At 34.0% G+C, this 21,939-nt stretch overlaps 3 protein-coding genes across 4 annotated transcripts; 2 read left to right on the forward strand and 1 right to left on the reverse strand.

Annotated features, from left to right (window-relative positions):
* Positions 1–460: 460 nt before the first annotated feature.
* On the forward strand, positions 461–6,970 carry LOC146909730 (TMV resistance protein N-like). 2 transcript variants are annotated; one of them, XR_015019021.1, is made up of 6 exons: positions 461–1,056; positions 1,902–2,991; positions 3,067–3,345; positions 3,698–4,723; positions 4,807–6,553; positions 6,664–6,970. XR_015019021.1 is itself a non-coding variant. In XM_085726562.1 (5 exons), the coding sequence occupies exons 1-5, from the start codon at positions 584–586 to the stop codon at positions 6,349–6,351; spliced, it is 4,413 nt and encodes a 1,470-aa protein (XP_085582688.1). In that variant the 5' UTR covers positions 461–583; the 3' UTR covers positions 6,352–6,970. The 2 variants fall into 2 exon arrangements, 1 of the variants encoding a protein (XP_085582688.1); XM_085726562.1 differs by having other exon boundaries at positions 4,807–6,970.
* Positions 6,971–7,691: 721 nt separating this feature from the next.
* Positions 7,692–8,998, reverse strand: LOC146909731 (uncharacterized). Its single transcript, XM_085726563.1, has one exon. The coding sequence runs from the start codon at positions 8,879–8,881 to the stop codon at positions 7,814–7,816; it is 1,068 nt and encodes a 355-aa protein (XP_085582689.1). The 5' UTR covers positions 8,882–8,998; the 3' UTR covers positions 7,692–7,813.
* Positions 8,999–10,089: 1,091 nt separating this feature from the next.
* On the forward strand, positions 10,090–17,152 carry LOC146909732 (N-acetyltransferase). The gene is made up of 14 exons (XM_085726564.1): positions 10,090–10,141; positions 10,239–10,340; positions 10,434–10,487; positions 10,585–10,646; positions 10,761–10,858; positions 10,982–11,033; positions 11,526–11,618; positions 12,153–12,263; positions 12,838–13,177; positions 13,337–13,785; positions 14,103–14,212; positions 15,359–15,417; positions 15,496–15,683; positions 16,685–17,152. The coding sequence occupies exons 1-14, from the start codon at positions 10,105–10,107 to the stop codon at positions 16,880–16,882; spliced, it is 1,953 nt and encodes a 650-aa protein (XP_085582690.1). The 5' UTR covers positions 10,090–10,104; the 3' UTR covers positions 16,883–17,152.
* The last annotated feature ends 4,787 nt before the right edge of the window (positions 17,153–21,939 follow it).

Consider the following 21,939-nt stretch of genomic DNA (forward strand, 5'->3'; position numbering starts at 1 on the left):
AATTGGCAATGCAATTTTTTTCACCAAATATACCAATTATTTAATGAATTACTATCCATTTCCTTTTTAATTATCACTTTTTGACATTTTACATAAACCAAATCAATCAATAAATATTAATACTTTTGATTATCTAAAAAAAATTATAGAATAATTTATAATTTTACTATAATAACCTTATTCAATTAATATCTAATTATATTTTTTCCCGTAATTAATAACTAAGAGCAATATTAGTAAAATAATTTCTAATGTTTGCAGTGAACTTTAAAAGTGAGAGTTAAATAAAAACAAATTTTTTCTTAAAAAAAGAGAGTTACAAAAAGGAAGGGAGGGAGTAAAAAATTGTTATAAATGTGATCGGATTTGCAAAAAACGGAGGGAGTAATTTCTTGATCAACCAACCAACCAAAGACTAATTAATTTGCTTCATATATGTTGATGTGTGTAGTAGTTGGTCGATCGTAGTTGAAATGAAAGTTCAACCAATTCAGTTATTGTAAACCAACAAACAAACATAGAAAGATAAATTCGCAGTCAAGAAAGAGAGAGAGAGAGTTGTGAATTCTGATTCTTCCTTCGAATGGCAGCAACCAATTCTCCACCATGGAAATTTCACGTGTTCTTGAGTTTCAGAGGAGTAGAAACTCGCAACAAATTCACCGATCACCTCTACGCAGCGTTTAACAGAACCGGCTTAACAGTTTTCAAGGACGACACAGAGCTTCAGAGAGGTGAAGTTATTGCACCGGAGCTTCTAAATGCGATCGAGCAATCACTATCTTCAGTGGTCATTCTCTCTCCTGACTACGCTTCTTCCCGGTGGTGCTTGGATGAGCTAGTTACCATCCTCCGATCTCGAATCCAATTTGGTCGTTGTGTTTTTCCTGTGTTTTATGACGTGGATCCCACTGATGTGAGGCACCAGCGAGGTTCTTTTGCAGAGGCTTTTGTTAAACACGGTGAAAAGTTTGGAGATGATAGTGAAAAGGTGAGGATGTGGAGGGAGGCTTTGGCTCAGGTTGCAGAGTTGTCTGGTTGGAGCTCCAAGGGTCGGTAAGTTTTTATGCAAAATTATATATATGTTTGTTGGTACACTGAAGCTCACACAACTGAGAGGTTTCAGATTTAAAATATTCAATGCAGTTCAACTACGTGGTTAATCATTCTTTAAGAAACATGTTAATTAAGTTTAGTAGTTGATTAATGAAAATTACAATGTGTCACAATTTAGTAACCATTCGGTCACAACAACGTTGAACGTCATAAGCAACAATTTTGAAATTAATATTATTAATATACATGCAAACACCTGAAAATCACCGCAAGTTTTTTCATCCAAAAGGATACACATCTTGAACACCTTGGTTATGAAGACTTTTGATACAAGGACTTGATCGAATCATCAGATCTGATACCACTGTTGGGTCGTGAGGGATCAGGGATCATCATATTAGGCTTTGAGCAATCATATACATGACTTGGACACCACATCTTAACCCAAAACCTTAAGGCATTGTGTTTATGGGTCCTCTCACTTATATAATGTTCATTGCTCAACATCCACTTTTTCATTCAAAGTGGGATTCTCACTAAGAAATGATCACTATTTTTCTCATTTCATGACTCTAATTCAACAAGTGGGTTACCAGAAGCAGTACTAACATTTTTTGTTTCTATTATTTCCTTGATGAATTTTTTTTGTTAAAAACAATAAATAGAATTAAAGTAACCTTATTAATCAAAAAGTATGATAAGAATATTGCCAAAAGTAATATGCTATACAATATAGATATAAATGAAACCATAATCAAAATAAGTTGTCACTCATGTTCATTTTGTTCGTTAATTATCATTCATGTTAAATATTAGTTAACTCATTTCAAATTTATTCTTTATAGGCGTGAAACAGAACTCATTGAAGAAATTGTTGCAGAAGTATGGAAAAAGTTACAACCTAAATTGCCACATTATGATGATGAACTGGTCGGAATTGATTCAAGGATAAATAACATGTGTTCACTTTTAAGGACAGATTCTGAGGAAATTCGCTTTGAGGGGATATGGGGCATGGGTGGCATAGGAAAGACAACTCTAGCCAAACATGTCTACAAGAAAATCCATAACCAATTTGATGTCAGTTGCTTTCTTGAGAATGTTAGAGAGGTTTCTAGTGAAAGAGATGGTCTGCTTTGTTTACAAAGAAAATTGCTTTCTCGTCTAAAAATAAGCAGCATGAAAATTGAAAGTTTGGACCAAGGAAAAGAGACAATACGGAATCTTCTATTCAATAAAAAAGTTCTCCTTGTCCTTGATGATCTAAGTTCTGATATCCAACTAGAGAATTTAGCTGGAAAGCAATGGTTTGGTCCTGGGAGCAGGGTAATAATAACAACTAGAGACAAGCATCTCCTAGTATCACTCTGTGTGTGTGAAATTTATGATGCTCAAATCTTAAACAGTGATGAATCCCTTCAACTTTTTTCTCAAAAAGCTTTTAGAAGTGGAAAGCCTGAAGAAGGTTTCGTAGAGTTGTCAAAACGGGCGGTTCAATGTGCTGGAGGTATTCCCTTGGCACTCAAAGTGTTGGGTTCATTCCTCTGTGGAAGGAAGGCATCTGTATGGGAAGACGCTTTGAAAATGTTGCAGCAGGACCTGCAAAATGATATTTACAAGACATTAAGAATAAGTTATGATGGATTGCGGGATATGGAAAAGGCGATATTTCTAGATATTGCTTGTTTTTTCAAAGGGAGCCTCAAGGATCATGTAACACAAATATTGGAAAATTGTGGTCTTAATCCATTGATTGGTATAGACGTTCTTATTGAAAAATCATTAATAACTTATGATGGGTGGCATTTGGGGATGCATGATTTGCTTCAAGAAATGGGTAGAAATATCGTTCTCCATGAATCTCTTAATGATGCCGGCAAGCGGAGTAGGTTGTGGTCTCTAAAGGACATTGATCAAGTATTGAGAAATAATAAGGTAAGACTCTTAATGTATATGTTATAACTTACTCTCATTATCACTTATGTTGTTTTCATTGTCCTATTTTTAAAGGGAACTGAATCTACTCAAGCAATAGTTCTCAATCTGTCTGAAGAATTTGAAGCAAGTTGGAACCCTGAAGCTTTTGCAAAGATGGGTAATCTTAGATTGCTCATGATATTAAATAAATTGCAACTTCAACTTGGTCTCAAATGTCTTCCCAGTGGGTTAAAAGTTCTTGTATGGAAGGAATGTCCTCTCGAGTCATTGCCAATTGGAGATCAATCGGATGAACTTGTTGACCTTGATATGTGTCATAGCAAAATAAAGCACCTTTGGAAAGGAACAAAGGTAATATTCTTCCATTTAATCTCCAGATCCTATTTAATTCTAAGAGATAATATGTACATGTGCGCGCACACACACACACACACACACACACACACACGCGCGTGGGTGTGTGTGTATACAGATACTCATATACATATGTAGAATTTGGGTTTACACCCCTCACAACAGATATATGGTCGACTCTAATACAATGTTTGAATGTCGGTTTGAGACCTTATTCAATCCCAAAAGCTAACCTAAGAGGTAAGGATTGCCCGAGCCTCATATACCGATTACTTTAGTCATATCTCTAGTCATTGAGAGATCTCAACACATGCAAACACATATAATGTATTTATTTTCATATTTTCAGCTTCTGGAAAATTTGAAGACCATTAATTTGAAAAACTCCAAATATCTACATCAAACTCCAGATTTCACTGGAATTCCAAATCTTGAAAAATTGGATCTTGAAGGCTGCATAAACCTAGTTGAGGTTCATGCTTCTCTTGGACTTCTTAAAAAGATGTCATATGTGACATTAGAGGATTGCAAAAATCTTAAAAACCTTCCAGGAAAATTGGAAATGAATTCTTTGAAGCGTCTCATTCTAACAGGCTGCACAGCAGTTAGAAAGCTTCCTGATTTCGGGGAAAGTATGACAAATCTATGCTCACTTGCTTTGGATGAGATTCCCATAGCTGAACTACCTCCAACTATTGGTTACTTGACAGGTCTTAATAGTTTGCTTTTACGGGATTGTAAAAATATTGTTTCTCTTCCAAATACCTTTTCTAAATTGAAATCTCTCAAAAGGCTCAATCTATCTGGTTGCTCAAAATTTTCCAAGCTTCCTGATAATTTGCATGAAAATGAGGCTTTGGAGTATCTTAATATGAGTGACACTGCTATAAGAGAAGTTCCTTCATCTATTGTTCATTTGAAAAATCTTATATCACTTTTATTTCATGGATGCAAAGGACTAGCACTGAACTCAGAGAGCTCACTCCTCCCTTTGGGTAAGATTTTCGGGTTTCGTACTCATCCAATTCCCAAGAAATTAATCTTACCTTCTTTTTCTGGTCTATCCTCATTGAAGAAACTAGACTTAAGCTATTGCAATCTCTATGATGAATCAATTCCTGATGATCTTGGTTGTTTATCTTCACTGGTAACATTAGATATTAGTGGGAATAATTTTGTGAATCTTCGTGATGGCTGCCTATCGAAACTTTTGAAGCTAGAAAGACTTGTGTTGAGTAGCTGCCAAAACCTGCAGTCGTTGCCTAATCTACCACCAAATGTACATTTTGTTGATACAAGTGATTGCGGTTCATTGAAACCCTTATCAAATCCACAAGAGATATGGGGTCACTTGGCATCATTTGCTTTTGATAAGGTACAATACACTAACCATGCATCTCTTTCTTTTATAACACAGTTTCCTGTTAACATTTTAACATTCTGATTTCCCTGTAACAGTTGCAAGATGCAAATCAGATCAAAACTTTATTGGTAAGTCCTGGAAACGAAATTCCATCAACTTTTTTCTATCAAAACTATTTTGACCGGGACATACAATATTTAAAAGATAACTACATATGGGCTGATTCTACTGTGTCAATATCGATAAACATGGCTCAACTTCGTCAGCGGTATGATAGAAGTGAATGGTGGGGACTTTTGGTTTCCCTTGTCGTAGAAGATGTGGTGTCTTCTACACCTTCCCAGGATTATCGTGTTGGTTGGATTTCAAAAGTTCCTGCTACCAATAATTTTTTGCGCCAGCTATGTCAAAAGTTGTTGGAGCATGGTTTCATTTATGGAGTGCCAAATTCCAAGCATCCTCATCTATTGGTTTTGTATATTCCTGTTCCTGCATCCCGTTGGTCTTATGTTCAAGACAAGTTTCAGTTAATATTTTTCAGTTCTAGTCTTAAGAGTAAGTTAGTTATAAAGAAATGCGGGTGGCGCATATTATGTAAGGAGGATGCACAACTCATGCGCACAAAACTGTCTGAATGCAACATTTCTTCTGCCAAACAATATGTTTCACGAGGCAATTGCTTATCTTCTTCTTCTTCTTCTTCTTCTTCATCTTTTGATTCTCCTATTACATCATGGAGATGGATAAGCCGACTCAAGGTTCCCCAATGTTACAAAACTTTCCTGCTGGCCGTCCTATGTGAACGCTTGCCTACTATTCCGAGGTGCAGGTTCTGCAGCATGGAAGGGGCTACCACTATCCATGTTTTAAGAGACTGTAGGCGAGCTTGTGCAATTTGGGTTCAAATGGTTCCTCCTCAAATGCAGGATGAGTTTTTTTCAATTTCACGTCATGATTGGATGCATAGGTTCCTTCGTAGGTCCTGGTTGCCAAATATCAGCGAAGACTATGATGCCGACTGCTTGAAGTTTTCTGTCACCACTTTTCTGCTCTGGAAGGATGGAAATAATTCCATCCCCGAGGGAGATTCTCTAACAGATAATGGGTTGTATTCTATGATCAAGTCTCTAGTACAAGAACACACCTCACCTACCAGGCGTTTTATTAAGTTGAACGTGGATGGTTGTTGCATGGACAATCCTAGAAATGCTGGTTATGGGGGTCTCTTTCGTGATGTGGATGGGAATTGGCTTGGTGGGTTCTATGGCTCTCTGGGCTTTACAACTAATATGAAAGCTGAACTTTATGCCATATGTCAAGGTTTGATCACAGCTTGGGATTTGGGTTACAGAAATATATTAGTTGAAACTGATTCCTTGGAAGCTATCAATCACATTGAGGAGGCCAATATTGAGCATGATGCCTATGGTAGCTTAGTGGCTGACATACGCTCCCTGATGCAAAGAAATTGGTCCCTAAATTTGGTTCATTCTCTCAAGGAAGATAATGCTTGTGCAGATATTTTATCGAGACTTGGAGCTGAGCAACATGAGGTCTATTGCTTCCATGCTTATCCACCACAACAGCTTCAGCTGGCATTGATGGCTGATGCCCTTCATGTTCAACTTCCTTGCATGTAGTTCCTTGTTTCTTTTCTTCTTGCTTGCAAAAAAAGTTCCAAAGATGGTGAATTTTGATTTGGAGAAAACAAAGGTTCCTCGTGAAGATCAATGAGCCCTGGTAAACTTAAGGGAGAAGATGCAACCTGGTCTGATGCTGAAACAGAAATACAAACTGACAAACAGAGAAAGCTCTTATGCAATAATGCTTATATCATAATATGTATGTCCCATCCTTTGTCTCTTTTGTTTAATCAGTTAACATAAAATTGTGGTAATCACAAATGTTATGTTATGGGAGTCTGGCTGCACCATAATTCAGGTTTGATGCAGGAAGCTTTCCTGATGCAACCACATGCCGGTGTACGATTGTCAGACACCAATCTGCAGCTGGTGTGGTGAATTATCACGCAGAAGAGTGCAACTAACAGTCTCTTTTGTTTGCAATGCGCTACGAAATTGAATTTGGAAAGAAAAAAAAATCATAGATAGTTAAGGGTATATTTTGGATTGAGGTTTTTTTATTTTTATAAATGGATTGAGGGTTTAGTCTATGTTTTGACATGTATTTGAGTTTTTTAAAACATTAAAAGAATAACATGATAGATGATTATATATCATGGCAATCACATTTGATTAATTTTTAGATTTTTTTATAGCTTCCTTAATTTAAACAAGAAAAATAATCCCCCTCTCCCGTCCAAATTTTTTCATGCACACATCCCTAAAAAAAGAAGATGCACTTGTGGTAAAGTAATAGATAAAATTAGCCTTTACATTTTTTTTACAATGAATTAAATATAGTTGTTCTAAAATGAAATATTTAGATACTCCTTTTATATGCTAAAGTGGTAAATTTCTTATGATAAAACTTAGGTTAATTATTTTTTCTTTTTGATAGGCAAACAGAGAGGTTAGGTATCAGGGAGAAGCTGAAACATCCCAACTAGGTTGGCACCCAACAACTCCCATCCTTTACCGCCTCTCTAATATGTAATATTATTAAAAAAAGGAAAAATTGTACAAAGGAAGGGGGGACTAGGCCAATACCCTCAAAACAAAGCAGAAAAAAGACAGAAAAGGCTACAAGAATCTATAGTTGGGCAGCCCATTTCTATCTCTAGTGAAATCAAATGACAAAGAAACTGACATAACGTGGAACCAAGAAGTGTCAGGCAGCTAATGCCCCAAAGAAGCCAAAGCGTCTGCACAACAATTTACAAATCTCTAAAAACTAAGCGGGAATCATTGTTACCGATCCCCCAAATGTTCTAAAAAAATAATCTTCATTTAAAGGTTGGAAGAGGACCCTATGAACGGGTTTTGGTTTGAAAATCTACCTTCTGCTTATTCAATTTTTTCTTTTGAGACTTGGAGAGCGCGGGGGAAAAGGCACTTCTGTTGCAGCAACCTTATCTAACCATGCTTGCATAAAGTCCATTTCTTTCCATAAAGTAGGGTCAATATTTGCATTAGGGTTTGCCTATATAGAGGAGACATCTAAAGTCCGGACCGACGTTAAAATTGGCTCAGCATTAATAATTTCAGTACGAACAATTTCATCTGTAACATTATTATTAAGTTGCATACTGAAAGAATTTTGCGACAAAGCAGTGCTGTTTACCGTGGCTGCCTGAATAGGTATATCACTTGTCTGCTCCAAATTCTCTGTATCATGAGTGCTCATGGTTGTGTCTGCCACATGTTGTGCATCTGAATTATCTACCTCTAGGGTCTCGTGCTGGACGTCCTCTACCGTGAGTGTAATGTCTTGCTGAACAGGGACATGGGCAGGGACAACCGTGGCTATATGATGTGGTGCTGGAGGTGGAGGCACCTGTGTTGTTGGTATTGGTGGTGGAGGCACCTCTGTTGTCTGTTCTGGAGGTGGAGGCACCTCTGCTGTCATTGCTGGTGTCACATCTTGTTGAGGGCAAGTGAATGCAAGAAAAGACCCTATGCCGGAAGGATTTTCAGTAGTAGGAATCCATGTCTGTTTCTTTGTTGGTGCTGGCTTTTTCCCCTGTGCAACTGCTTGTTTGTGAGCATTATTATCCTGACGGGGATAAAGCCATCGACAAACTGTGACGTCATGGCCAATGTTTTGGCAGTGTGAACAAAAGTCAGGGAGCCACTCATAGGCCACCTCTACATTATAAGAGTATCCTTCCCTTTCAACCGTTATTTCATAAAACATCTTGCGAGAAAAATCCATATCGACTAAGATGCGAGCATAGTGTCCATAAAGTCTCTTGGACGTTGCATTATCAATAATGAGTGGTGTGCCCACGACACTAGCAATTTCTCTTAACGTCCTATCCATCCAGTACTCTTGTGGCAATTCCATCAAACGAATCCACACTTGAGCATGAGTGTTCCTTTGCTTGTGCATGTTAAAATCTTTGGTCCATTCAAATAGTCTTAGAACCCCCGGCTTGAGATCCACACTTGAGCATGAGTGTTCCTTTGCTTGTGCATGTTTAAAATCTTTGCGTAAATCATTATCAGAAGCAAATGTGAATTCAAAAAATCCCCTCCCTAGGGGCCTCATACTCCATTCACCAGTCGTCTTCCACTGTTTTTGTAACCTAGGTTAATTATTGAAATAGCCCGATAAAAAATAAAACACAAATTCTACCTTTATAATTTGAGATTCTTTCTATTTTGGTCATTTAACAACCAAGTCACACAAAAGACGGTTACCGAATAGAGAATCTTGTCATGAGGCATATTTTATGCCTCAATTTGTTTCTCAAACATTTGTTTTTGTTCAATTTTTTTTGTAACATTAATTGGGGACTGAAATAAAGAAAAAATGAACTATTTTTATCCTCTTTATATAAAGTTCAAAAAATTGATATAGAGGTCTAATTATAGTAATATCACATTGGAACTTGTGCAGTCAACTCATTAAAAGTCTAAAAAGTATTTATTTTAATTTAAAATTTTCTTTTTTTAGTTTTCTTAGTCAGTGGGGGGCACCGGTTAACATAACCTTTTTTTTTTTTTTCTCTCATGATTTTTCATAGCTATGTTTATGACGTTAAAATAAGGAATCCCACGTAAAATTAGAATTTTTCGACAAGGGAAAAATTAATTAAGATTTTTTAAAGTGCTAAAATCATAAAAACCAAAACAATGAAATCCCCAACCTATAAATCAAATTTTGAATTGAGTTATTTTTTTTTTTTAAAGACTTCTATAAATTTACATCAAAAAGATCTGCAAAAATTGAGTTTTTTTTTTAAAGACCTCTATAAAATTACATCGAAAAGATCTGCAAAGTTTCATAACATTTATGAGACACCTCGATTTATTTTGATTTTTGACTAAAACGTGCAAAATCATAATTTTGTTCCGAGTAAGTAAGCATGCTCGACCCTATAAAAAATACATATTAGTGGGGCAAGGTTTGTCTATCTACAATAAGTTCAAAGGTTTGAGCATCATTTACTTGTTATTAACAAGTTTGGAATGATCCATTTCTTCATTGCTTTAGAAAGTTTTGACTCTATTTCATTCTATTCACTTTCGATTTTAAGCAGAAGAAACCTCATTTTTTTTTTGTTCAATCTAGGTCTAACAACCATATGATTATTTTTGTCATTTTATACTTTTTTTTTAATGAACTATTCTTATTTGAATCCGCTCATAAAAAAAAAAAACAAAAGTGAGTTTGTTTGACTAGCTTAAAATTAGGCATTGACCGTGCCCTCCCTCCCGCTTCTATAAAGTTGAAGAATCAAACCCAATCGCAACACCAAAACAAAAAAGATGGCGCCAAAAAGAAAACATTCCTCAATCTTCATCGGTGAATCTTCAAACCCTAAAAACCCTTCATTTCACCCCTTTTTCATTCACTACTTCATTTCTAATCTCTCGATTTCTATATTCTTTTCATTTCTCAGGTAACTGCGAAATTACCGTCGAAGCCAGCACTTTCACCTGCAATTCCAGTTCCAACGAACTCTTAATCTCTCTTCCTCGTAGCGGAAATATCAAAGTATCTGGTAATATTTTTTGTTTCCAATTAACTACGCTTCTATTTGTATTCATTTGATTCCATTAACGATTAACAATTTTTTTTTTTATCATGTTTCAAGATGTTTCTGCAAACCATAAAAACGCTTCTGGGAATTTCACTCCTGAAGAAAGAGGTAAAACCCTAATTTTACACGATATTCTTTGAATTATTCATTTTAAGTATTTATCTGTGTGATTATAATGCTTGCTCTTGGGTTGATATATTCGTAGAACATGAGTTCATGCTGGTTAATCCTAAAGATGATGATGGTATTACCAAATCATACCTTCAGGTAGTGCAACACTGGTATCTCTCCGTTGTTATTCATGTTTATTCATTTTATCGTTATATAAATGTAGAAATTTTAATTTTTTAATGCTTTGAATGTAAATTGTTGGGTTTACAGGAGGTATTACAGATGTATATGACCGAGCTACCTGGGATGAATTATGCTGCAAATACCGGAAAGCAATCAAAGTTTCTTGAGAGATGTGTGACTAATGGGTATTAGATACTTTTCATTGTCTTTGCTTTTCCTGTGTGATAATAATCCGTGTCAGATATTACTCTAACTATGGTGATTTTAATTGATTATTTGTTTATAGTATTGATTGTCTGTTCGTGCAGGAAATATCGAACACTACTTCTGAAATCCAGTTTGGCTGGAGATTCAGGAAAGGTATTTTGCCTGATGACTATACTTCTGTTTTGTATTGGTGTTTTATGTTTATGACTTCATATTTTGGTCTTGTACTGTGCTGCCATAAATAACCTAATGCACTATCTTAGTACATTTCCAAATTAAGAAGAGTGTGTGTCTATTTCTTAAACAGAAAGCCTAACCTTTTTAGCCCCAGGATACTAGTCTTTGTGATTGTGTATCGAATTACAGCGTGTGTTTACATTTAGCCATCGTTGCATGCAGTGTTGGTTCTACAAGCAAGTTGACAGTTTGTCAACAGTAGTCCTAATTGATATCTGCTGATACTCTCCCTTTTCATTCTAAGAGGCTAAGACCATCCGGCTTAGAAATAAAAGAAAACAATACTTTTGCTCCTTCATCTAGTTTGAGCTAGACAACAATGCATAGCAGTAAACATAAGGGAAATATAATAAAATGTGTTATAAGTTATAGCATCTTAACTCATAATCCACTTTCATCATTTTACAGGTTATAGCTGCAATTACTTATCAAATCGTCCCTGCAGACACAGAATATGCAGAGATCCCACTTGCAGCTGTCAATGCAATCTATCAACGGAAGGTCAGCTTATATTTTACATATTCCTTTATATTCCAGTTTTAAGTTTTTTTTTTTTTTTTTTTTTTTTTTTTTTTTTAAATTTGAAATGTCAGGTCTGGAGTTAGTTTCATGAAATAAACTTGCAATGGTCAATCTCAGTAAGGTTCTATTGGTTTTACACACAAAGTTTTATATAAATTTTATATAAAGCTTCTGATATAGATCTAAATTCTAATTGTAGTTTGCTCGTTCAAGCGTATAATGAAGTTAATTAGATACCTTCATGATAAGTATTCTCAGTATCAGTGTTTGTGCTAGCGACATTTAGTGAAAACATACACGGTCATCTTGTAACTTGCTTGTTCTTCTCACTTATTTGCATCTCAATCATTTTGAGCTGTATCTACTTATATGAAATGTTACATCTTTTCTGAATTCTCCTAATCATGCCATCTGCTGTCTTTTTACATACGTTGATAGGTGTTCACAATAAATAGCTATAATCTATGGCTTCATCTAAGTTTTCTTAGTTAATTACTAGTTGATATCCTGCAGGGTTTTGGTCAGATATTGTTTCTAGAGCTCCGGAAGAGACTTCAAAATGTTGGCATTCGCTCTATTTTCTGTTGGGGAGACAAAGAATCTGAAGGATTTTGGCTTAAACAGGTAGCGTTTTAACAAAAAAAAATCTCTGGAATCTTGAGCAGATCTAAGTTTTGAAGTATAGAAATTGAGAAAGAATTCAAAGAGTGTAGATCTGAGGTCTATAGACTTAATGAAAGGATCTGCTTACATCAGAATATGTAGTTATCACAAACTGTAACTTACTCTTATAGACTTTAGAAGTATCTGGATTATACTGTGAATTGGACTCAAGACAGCTGTTCCAACACCACACTGCAGAAGCTACACTACAGAAAATACAGTATAATATATGAGTGAAGAAATATTCATTTTTGACTGCCACTCATTTTTTAGTTTAGAATTTTCTACAGACAGCTGTTTATTATATGAATGATTGTTATTCATTTTTTAGAATTTTCAACAATTGCAGCTGTTTATTATATGAATAATTTTTTATTATATGACTGCCTTTCATTAAGTCTATAGACCAAAGATTTCAGAATTCAGATCTACACTCTTTGAATTCTTATATTTTTATTCTCTAAAATATGCTTCTTTTGTTTGGGAGTTGCAACTTTTCCGGAGGGAGTTAACTTTTATTCGACCAAAAATGCAGGGTTTTTCATCAATAGCACAGGTGGATACAAAAGGTAGAGCCCGCAGGTTACCTGTAAAAGCTGATATTCGTAAAGCATTATGCTTTCCTGGTGGTTCGACTCTCATGATTCTCCATCTAAAGAAGGAATTGTTTGATGACAATGCTAACTCTGGGAAGTGTCTCCCCTCACAGCCTCATCAGAATTCCTTTACACCTGCAATTGTTGAAAATGAGCAGCTCGAATTCTCAGATGAACTACTCATTAACTTGAAATCTTCCCATAGAACAGACACAAGTCAAAGTAAACCCAATGCTTTGGTAAAAGTTGGATCTTCACGAGGACGTGGAAAACTCAATGGTAATTAATCATCAATCTGTCTGTCTCCCATACTCCAAATTGAGATTATTTTCTAAATTAATATTTTTTGCTGGAATTAGAAGAAAAAAAATTTATCATGACTATTTGGTATTTCATTTTATATTTTTTGTAAGTTGTGATCTCTTGCACAATGGACAGGATTTGACAGTCAGAATCCTAAGAACTGCTGCAATGACACTGTTGATTTTGCCAGAGCAAATGATGACAGACAAGCAAATGGTGCAGATTGTACCCAGGATGAAAATTATGCTAATATAGCGCATTGTTCTCAATCTACAAAAGTTTTAAAGAGGGCCTGGGAAGCCTCTTCATCCTCGTTGAAGTCAAAGAGAGTGAGGGGAAGCCAGTTTGTTGACTGTCGATCAGATTCTAGCTGGGGTTTTGTCTCCGAGGCTGGTAGGGCCAATCCTTGTTCTGCGGAATCCCCTCATTGTGATACTTCAATTACAAAGAACTCTGAAAAATGTATTGGAGACCATATGCATTTAGAAGCTCCGATCAGCCTAAAACTGCCATCAACTGAACAATGCTTTAGAATCATGTTGATGAACATCACTGATGACGCTAAGAAAACACAGCTTACAAAGGTTTGTGATAAACCCATGTATTTTTTAAATGCTTTAGTAAACTGATGAGTAACATCTTAGTCTTTTTCTAAAAAAAAAAAAAAAAAAAAAAGAACTGACGAGTAACTTGTGTTTTTTTTCTTAAATTGTAATTTTTATTTAGAGACCCGATCTCTACCTTTCGAATGTAACACTCTTTTTAGGGTTTGGTTTACTACAGATGGTAGGAAAAATAATAGGGGTCTAATTTTGTGCTTCCTAATTTTTCTTTTTGTAGATCCTGGCAATTGATTTAAATTTTGGAGTCTAGATTTCTTAGAGATTTGTTTTACATATAGGTGATTGAAGACCTAGGTGGAACTATTGCCTCTGATGGAAGCTCAACCACACATGTTGTCACAGGACAAGTGAGAAAAACTCTGAATTTCTGTACTGCTCTCTGTTCCGGGTAGGTTCAAAACTTCGAAAATGTCAGCAAGCCTAAATTTAAACTGAAATTTGTTTATAGTTGAAATCAGGTTTTAATTGTCTAATAATTTGCAGATTATTAGAATCTTAGCATCTCTTGGTTTAAATAAATTTTTGGAAGTACATTCCCCTAATCTCTATTGTTATGAATTTTGCTTATGTTTCTATACTACTGCTGCCAGATGTGCTGATCTACTTTCACGTTCTCTTTATCGATTTGTAATTTATAAAGGGTATTATTTTTTGCGCCATTTAAAGCTAACTTACAATCTTTGCCAGAGTCATTATTTATTGCAAACTTTCATATTTTTGAATTGTTAGTTTTCCTCAAAATTTCAGTCTGGTCATTTAAGAACTATTTGAGGTTGGGAAAATGTTATTCCAATTTTTCAATTTCAAATTTACCATTGAAATGTGCCAAAAGGTAGTGGTCCATACTTTGAATTGAAGATATTCTTTAATCTTGTTGGTTCCGTGGAACGTGATTAGTGGATGTACAGTATTAGTTTTACCAATTTATATCATCTACCAATTTATTGTTTTTGGTGTCCATTACTCCTTTTAATCAAGTTAAATAAGTAAAAAATAAGTATCAATATTGGAAATTGGAGTGTTGGACATTGGATGAAAACTGGGCTAGAAGTAGTCTTTGAAGTGTGTCCAGCTATCGAGGGACGTGGGTGATGGTGCATGCAGGTGTTAACAGATGGAATAAACTGAATAAGTAACTAGTGAAGGCCATTTATAATTTTATATTGAACTAGGGTGCATGCCAATAAGTATGAAGATGGATACTTACAGAAAGCTTAACCTTTTTTCTGATGATTAATGGCCGCTTTCAAATGAATCCTTTTTTTTTTTCTGTGGTATCAAGAATTCATTTTACAGTAACCATGACATTATTTCATATTCAACGCCATGCCCAACTTGGTAAAATGCAAAACAGCATCCTTTGGATGATTAATTGATCCTAGAAAGATAATCAAAACAAAACATGCTGATATTGTTTTATATTTTTGTGAAGTTGTTCTTATTACTCACTAATATATGCCCTACCACATTCTTACATGTACACATTGTGTTGATTATTTATAATTATAACAAGGAGTTATTGTTAACTACACAGTGCTTGGGTGGTCTCATCGACTTGGTTAAAAGAAAGTTTTCGACAAGGCAGATTTGTTGGTAAGATGGACCAAACTTTCTTGTCTACATTGAGTTATTATTCCGGCTACTAACACAATCTTAAAAATGGATATGCAGATGAATTACCTCACATTCTGAATGATAAGGATTATTTGTTGAAGTATAAATCGGATTTAAGAAGTGCAGTTTTACGAGCAAAAGCTTGTCCCCATTCTTTGTTTAAGGGTTATAATATATGTATTGCAGCTAATGTTCAAACTTCTGCAAAAACTCTGTCTGCTATTGTTAGGTCTGCTGGTGGTAATGTAAGTTCTATTATTTTTCTGGAATTTAAATTTTAACCTCCCTTAAAAAAACTTATACAGGTATTCTCCTTTCATCTATGGCTAATGTATATTAATTAAAAAAAGAATGGCAGAGATTAACATTTTAATTTTTTCTATTACTCTTTTTTGTCAAAGAAATCTCATTTTTTCTATTTTAACTATCTCTGTTTTTTTAAATTATAATTTGACCATTACCTATGAGAAGAACACCAGTTATTTATTTATTTTTATATTGGGACCACTTTAAATGCTTCCCATGCATATGCTAAGTGTGCTAAAAGTACAAAGTATTGGAACGCAAGTAATTAAATGGTTTTAAGAATCCTAATTTGGAGATGTATATACTGTTTAACAATAGTGTTGCTAGGGGACTCAGTCTGTGCAATTAAAATCTAAAGGACCCAAAGTGTGATGAAGCCTATAATCTAATAGTTTTTGATATTGGAACTAGACTACTAGAGGATAGTGTCATTATCAAGCTTTATACACCCTCCGTTCTATATCTATTCATGTTTTAACTTTTAACTTTTGTTTCAAACTACTTCTAGTCTGAAAATTAATGGTCTATTTATTTTTTTTCTTTGTTTTTCTTTCTGTACTATACCCTTTTTTGGGGTAGTGAACTCAAAATTCTGCATAACAAATAATGACAAATGCTAGGGAATTAAAATAAATATATTTTAGTCTAAATACATATCAATTTATTGATTTTGCATTACTCATTCTATTTCCTTTATGCTAAACATGTACTTTTAGTTTGTATTCTAAGCTGTTTCAATTAGATGTATATTCATATCAATAATCATTTATGATGCACCTTGGATGCATTTTCTGGAGTGAGTCCATGTCCATATAGTATGTTTATTTAATGATACATCTTATTCACATCACTGCAGCACTTCTATGAACGATCTGTTTTCCCTTTTCCTTTGAGGAACCAAACCTTGCCGGTTAACAAGTTTCATTAATTCTTGTATTAGGTTATTAGTGGACTAAGAAAAGTAAATGAAGCATCAACAACAATCTTTGTGACTCGCGAAGAAGACATTGAAGAAGCAATGATGGCTGCAAAGAAAGGTATAAGGACTTTCGACAGTGAGTGGTTTATGAACTGTGTCATGAGACAAGAGCTCGACATGGAAGCCTCCCAATTTGCAGAGTCCTTATCAGATTGTTAACATGCCTTTTGAAATGTATATAAGAATATTTATGTTTCATTTAAATAGATGACCGGATTTTTTTTTAGTAGAACAAGAGTTTGTTAGCAAGCTTGTCCTTCGCATGGTTGATGACTAATTGGACTAAATCTCAATCGAGGTTTCAAAAGATACTGTAGTTAAGCATATATTGGCTCTTGCATTGATTTTTCGGTTGGAGTTGCGAATTACTTGTATTATTACTCATGGCCCAACATGTTCAATTAATTCCATTTTTTTCTCTATATTCAATTATTGTATTATTTTCATATTAAAAAATAAATTATTTAATAGTTGTAAATAATAGTTGCATTTGAATTTGCTTGTAGGAGATAGCCGTTGGAAATTTGGCAACGCTTTGGGAGTGATAGTGAACAAGATTAGTTGTAATTTATCATCATTCATTTTATATTATTTTTTCAAGTTTTAACTTTTTCTTGAATTATTAATAAAAATAAAAAAATAAAATCTTCGTTTATTTTTTTTATAATTTATAATTAAATTACTTTAATATTTTAAAGTTATATAATTATGAATTAGTATATAAATTATTGTTAAAATTTAATGATATAGAGTTATTGCTTGGACCTAATTAATAATTATTTTGAGGTGCTGGGTTTGAGAGGTTGGGTGCTTATTAAGTATTAATTATAAAACGATTGACGTGTACAGTCGAGACCCATTTAAGCACCCAAATGGGGTGCTGCATTGTGGATGGTCTAAAAAAGAGAGAAAGAAATAACATTAACCGATGCCTAACATAGTGAACGGACTAAGCCACCAACCATGGTAGTTGAAAGAGAGATTGGCGAATTTCGGATTCAACCACAAATAAGTAAGAGACTTAATCTTATCAACAATCTAATATGTCGGACATTCTTTGCCATTGAATAACCTGCTATTTCTTTCTTTCCATATTTCCTACACAGTAACATACCACATCATATGCATAATAGATTGCCGCACCTTAGAACAATTGCGACCAACAAAACCAAATTGATTGAGGTAGTCCGCAGGCACACTAGGGATGATCGAATAGACACCCAATCAACAGTGAATAAAGTGCCATACTTCCCAAAAAATATGACAATGTAAAAATAAATGAGGGGGAAGTTTCCAACGAACCACAACCACCAACGCAAAATCTAGCATCGGAAGCTATAACTCCACGACGAAACAAATTATCCTTAGTTGACAACCTGTCACGGAACAGACGCCAAGCGAAAAGAACGATCTTCAGAGGAATATCCTAATGCCATTGAACCTTCATAGAAAGTGTCAGTATGATGCTGATGAACCATGACTTTATAAGCACTCCGAATAGTGAAATCATTACTCGATTCCAAGTTCCAAAGCCACATGTCCTCCTTATCAACCTGCAAAGTCACATTTTGAAGTAATAAACAGAGTTCCCCCACGAGCTTCTCCTCCCACGCAAACAGCCCCCACCTCCACTTCCACGCCTCACCTTTCTCCCCCAGCCTAACTGACACATATCAAACACAGACACCTCCTTAAACAACGACAGGTCAAAAAGTATCATAACATGTTTTGATAAACCAATTACCAATAGATTATATTCTCCTCTAGTAAAGCATAACATTTATTTAGCAAATAGGTGTATTCTTATAGGAAGAGTACTGCGTGTAATTTTTAGACAAAGAATCTCACTCAAATATGACTTATGCATCATATCATATCATATAAATTGGAATTAATATTAACCATATAGAAGCATATTCGCTGGATATTACTATTAGCAATGAGTTCTAGAAACAGTGGGTGATTTTAGTTTGGACCACTTAAAGTTTGGATCCAAGTTGAACCAGTTTTTTGAACCATTAGATTAAATCAGTCCATCAAATTTTATCATGGTCTCTCCACATCAAATCCCTCTATATTTGTCTCATCTCATTGTCTCTTTCTCTTTTTCTCTCAAAGAATCATGCAGCAAAAACTTGTTATTTCAATAATTTTTTTATAATGGGCTATTTGTTTTTTTTTGTGAAATAAGACATTAATGTAATGTATTTAAAACATTAATGTGAAAAAAACTGAATGGGTGAAAAGAGTTTGAAAGAAAAAAAGAACTTTTATTAATTTTTATCAAGTTTTTTAGTTCAATTAGGATTTAACTAACTTAATTAATCTTTATTTTAACCTGGGTTTTGATTAACAAGAAGGGAAAAAAATGAAGATAGCACTATCAATTATCATTACTCTTCTGTTTGGTAAAGAAGTGATTAGTGTTTGTTCAATAGTTATTTTTTTTAGAAACAAAAAAAATATTAATAACACTAACCTAAGCAGAAGCCAGAAAGCATACACAAATTAGATCAAAACAAATTTACATTAAACTGCTCTTTCATAGTACAAGCAGATAATACAAAAAACCAAAAAAAAAAAAACCACACTTCAGCTGGTAGTGTCGGTGTAATAAAATCTTCGGTGACTAGTGTAAGTAGTTTACTCTAATGGTGAAAGATGAGTTTTTGAACAAAGTTGAATGTGGTGTGGATAGGGACACAAATTCAACAAATCTTCATTCAGCTAAAAAAAATATGTGTTGATGATTTTCTACTTTCTCACACTTCCATTTCTAAATTTTGACAGAGACATGAATGAGAGAGGGGAGAGATTTGGTGTAGATAAACTACCATTAAAATTGATGAGCTGATTTAATCTATGGTACAAAAAACTGGTCCAACTTGAACCTAAACTTCAAGTGGTCCAAACTAAATGCACCCAGAAACAGTTCCTGCGTTTGTTGCACGCCGTGAGGCTTGTCATGCATGTTCTTCCACGTTCAATTTTGTTTTGCTCTTACTTTCAATTTTCTATTCTCCCTACTCTTTATCTTTTTTCTGAAACACACCTATTTTGACTTTTCCTCACACAATATATTAGTTGACTTGCAGACATTCCTCAATTTTCAATTTGAATTAATTAGCACATTCCTTAAATCGTTGCAACCATTTTTCCTAGGAGTACTCGTATGATTTTGTTTTTACTTGGTTCAACTAAACTTCTAATGAAAATCTTTATAAAATAAAATTACTATTATTTGAAACTTAAAATTACATACAAAAAATTTGAAACATAGAAGAAATCAAATAGTTGAACACAGGGGCGATTGCTTGTGTAATGAAGGGGTAGCTTTGGCTACCCCAAAATTTTTATTTTTTTTTGAATGGTTAGGTATATTAATATAGTTAACTATCCCAATAATATATTTTCAGCTACCTCAAACAAATTTATTTGCAAAAAAATTAGCATAAATAAAAAGGTTAACAAACTATTACTTGATTAATAAACTTATTTGTCATATATTGACATTTCGGTCTCTACAACAACTATAGAGAAAACATGTTTAGTTATAAAAATTATCAATAGTCAAGCAAAATGGGCTATAGTTTAATGGAAATAGTTTCTCTGTTTACATTGAAAAAGAATTTGTTAGTCTATTTGTCATATATTTGACTCCTTAAAGCTTAACTTTATAGAGATTAAACGTATTAAACCCTTAAATTTAATATATAAAGTTAAAAAAAAGTTAATTTTTCTTTGCTTCAAAAAATTCTTTGTATTTGGCCCCCTCATAAAAATTAAGCTAGCTTCGCCGATGGTTGAACAAGTTCACACTCTTTGATCAGTTATATTAGTTAGATTAAATCTTCTTACACAAAGCAAAACCTAATTTACCATTCACGAGTCGGTTTTGTATTGAATATTTTTTTTGACTCAATCAGTGTAAATATTCTGAGAAGTGTTGCAAATTTGGACGAAATAACATCAAAGAAGGCAAACAAATTAAGATAATCATTAGCTTTCAATTTTATTGATTTCCATATTCTATGAGAAACATGAAAACTGAAAAAGGGTTAAAAGAAGAAAACTCTAAGGTTGCAAATAGTAGAGCAAAAAAAACAAAAACATGAAGGAAAAAAGAAGAGAAATTAATCTCTTAAAAATAATTTACATAGTCTTAAACATCAATAGTAGATCAAAATATTATAGTCTCCCAAAAAAAAAAAAAAAAGCTTTTGTGCTCTATTCTTCATCCTCCTGATCCATCCAAACCATCAAAGAAAGTGGGTCTAGTGAAAAGTTTGATATGTTATTGTCAACAACACCAAAAGACTGTGTCTTATGTGTATAAACCAAAGAAGAAGTAGAAGGGTTGACTTAGATCATGATCCTAGCTGGTTGTTTTTGTTGTTGTTGAATCTGTGGAAGATCTTCACTGTTTGGAGTTTGGAGAGGAACCATGTTAGGAGAAGCAGTAGATTGTTGTGGTTGTGGACGAGGATAGAAGAGATCGGTGGGAAAAAGTTGTTTGATTGATGATGTTTGTTTGAAATAGGGTTTTAGGTTTATGTTTTATTTTCTATAGCAAAAGTGGTTATATGAATAGGTGTATTTATAGAGAAAGATAGTGAAAAAAAAATAGGAAAAGAAGGTTCTAAACTTTTCTTCTTTGGTGGCTTGGGAATCAAGGTGTGGTTTTCTTGGAGAAGTGGAAAGTGTACTTTTTTGTTGGATTTTTTCTTAAAGTCGATGTTTAAATGACATTCAATTTGTCGGTTTTACACCAATTGGAATACCCCAATTGATTCCAAACAAAAGCAAGCAATTCTCATCGGGTCATGTTAACCAGTGCCCGGGGCACTGGTTAAGGAAGCCAAAAGTGGAAAATTTAAGTTAAAAAGAACACTTTTTAAGCTTTTAATGCAATGACAACACAACTTTCAATAAAAAATACTACTATATTTAACTCTTTAACCAGTGCCACCGGGGTACCGGTTAACATTTCCTATTCTTATTTAGATTTTTTTTTAAGTAGTATCATCTCTAAAAAAAAAAAAAGGAGTTTAGTACCTTTTTTTAAAAGAAAGTTTAGTACTTAAAATTCATCTTATTAATTGAATTATTTTCCTAGACAATTTTATTTAAATTTTATTCACCATTTCTTAATATTTAACTTATCATTTCAGCCAAATTTCAAACTACAAATATTATACTCCAATCTTACGAGTTAA

This window comes from Medicago sativa, chromosome 7, assembly GCF_051527215.1.
Source record: "Medicago sativa cultivar Bolivia chromosome 7, Bolivia_mono, whole genome shotgun sequence".
In the NCBI taxonomy this organism is placed as follows: Eukaryota; Viridiplantae; Streptophyta; class Magnoliopsida; order Fabales; family Fabaceae; genus Medicago; species Medicago sativa.

What these genes read in the sequence shown, in the direction of transcription:
- LOC146909730 (XM_085726562.1), top strand. Translation starts at nt 584, where the DNA reads ATGGCAGCAACCAATTCTCCACCATGGAAATTTCACGTGTTCTTGAGT. An exon ending in AAGTATTGAGAAATAATAAG is followed by an intron (nt 2,992 to 3,066) that starts GTAAGACTCTTA and finishes CTATTTTTAAAG; the next exon opens with GGAACTGAATCTACTCAAGC. An exon ending in ACCTTTGGAAAGGAACAAAG is followed by an intron (nt 3,346 to 3,697) that starts GTAATATTCTTC and finishes TCATATTTTCAG; the next exon opens with CTTCTGGAAAATTTGAAGAC.
- LOC146909731 (XM_085726563.1), bottom strand. Translation starts at nt 8,881, where the DNA reads ATGAGGCCCCTAGGGAGGGGATTTTTTGAATTCACATTTGCTTCTGAT.
- LOC146909732 (XM_085726564.1), top strand. Translation starts at nt 10,105, where the DNA reads ATGGCGCCAAAAAGAAAACATTCCTCAATCTTCATCG. An exon ending in TTTCACTCCTGAAGAAAGAG is followed by an intron (nt 10,488 to 10,584) that starts GTAAAACCCTAA and finishes ATATATTCGTAG; the next exon opens with AACATGAGTTCATGCTGGTT. An exon ending in TTACCAAATCATACCTTCAG is followed by an intron (nt 10,647 to 10,760) that starts GTAGTGCAACAC and finishes TTGGGTTTACAG; the next exon opens with GAGGTATTACAGATGTATAT.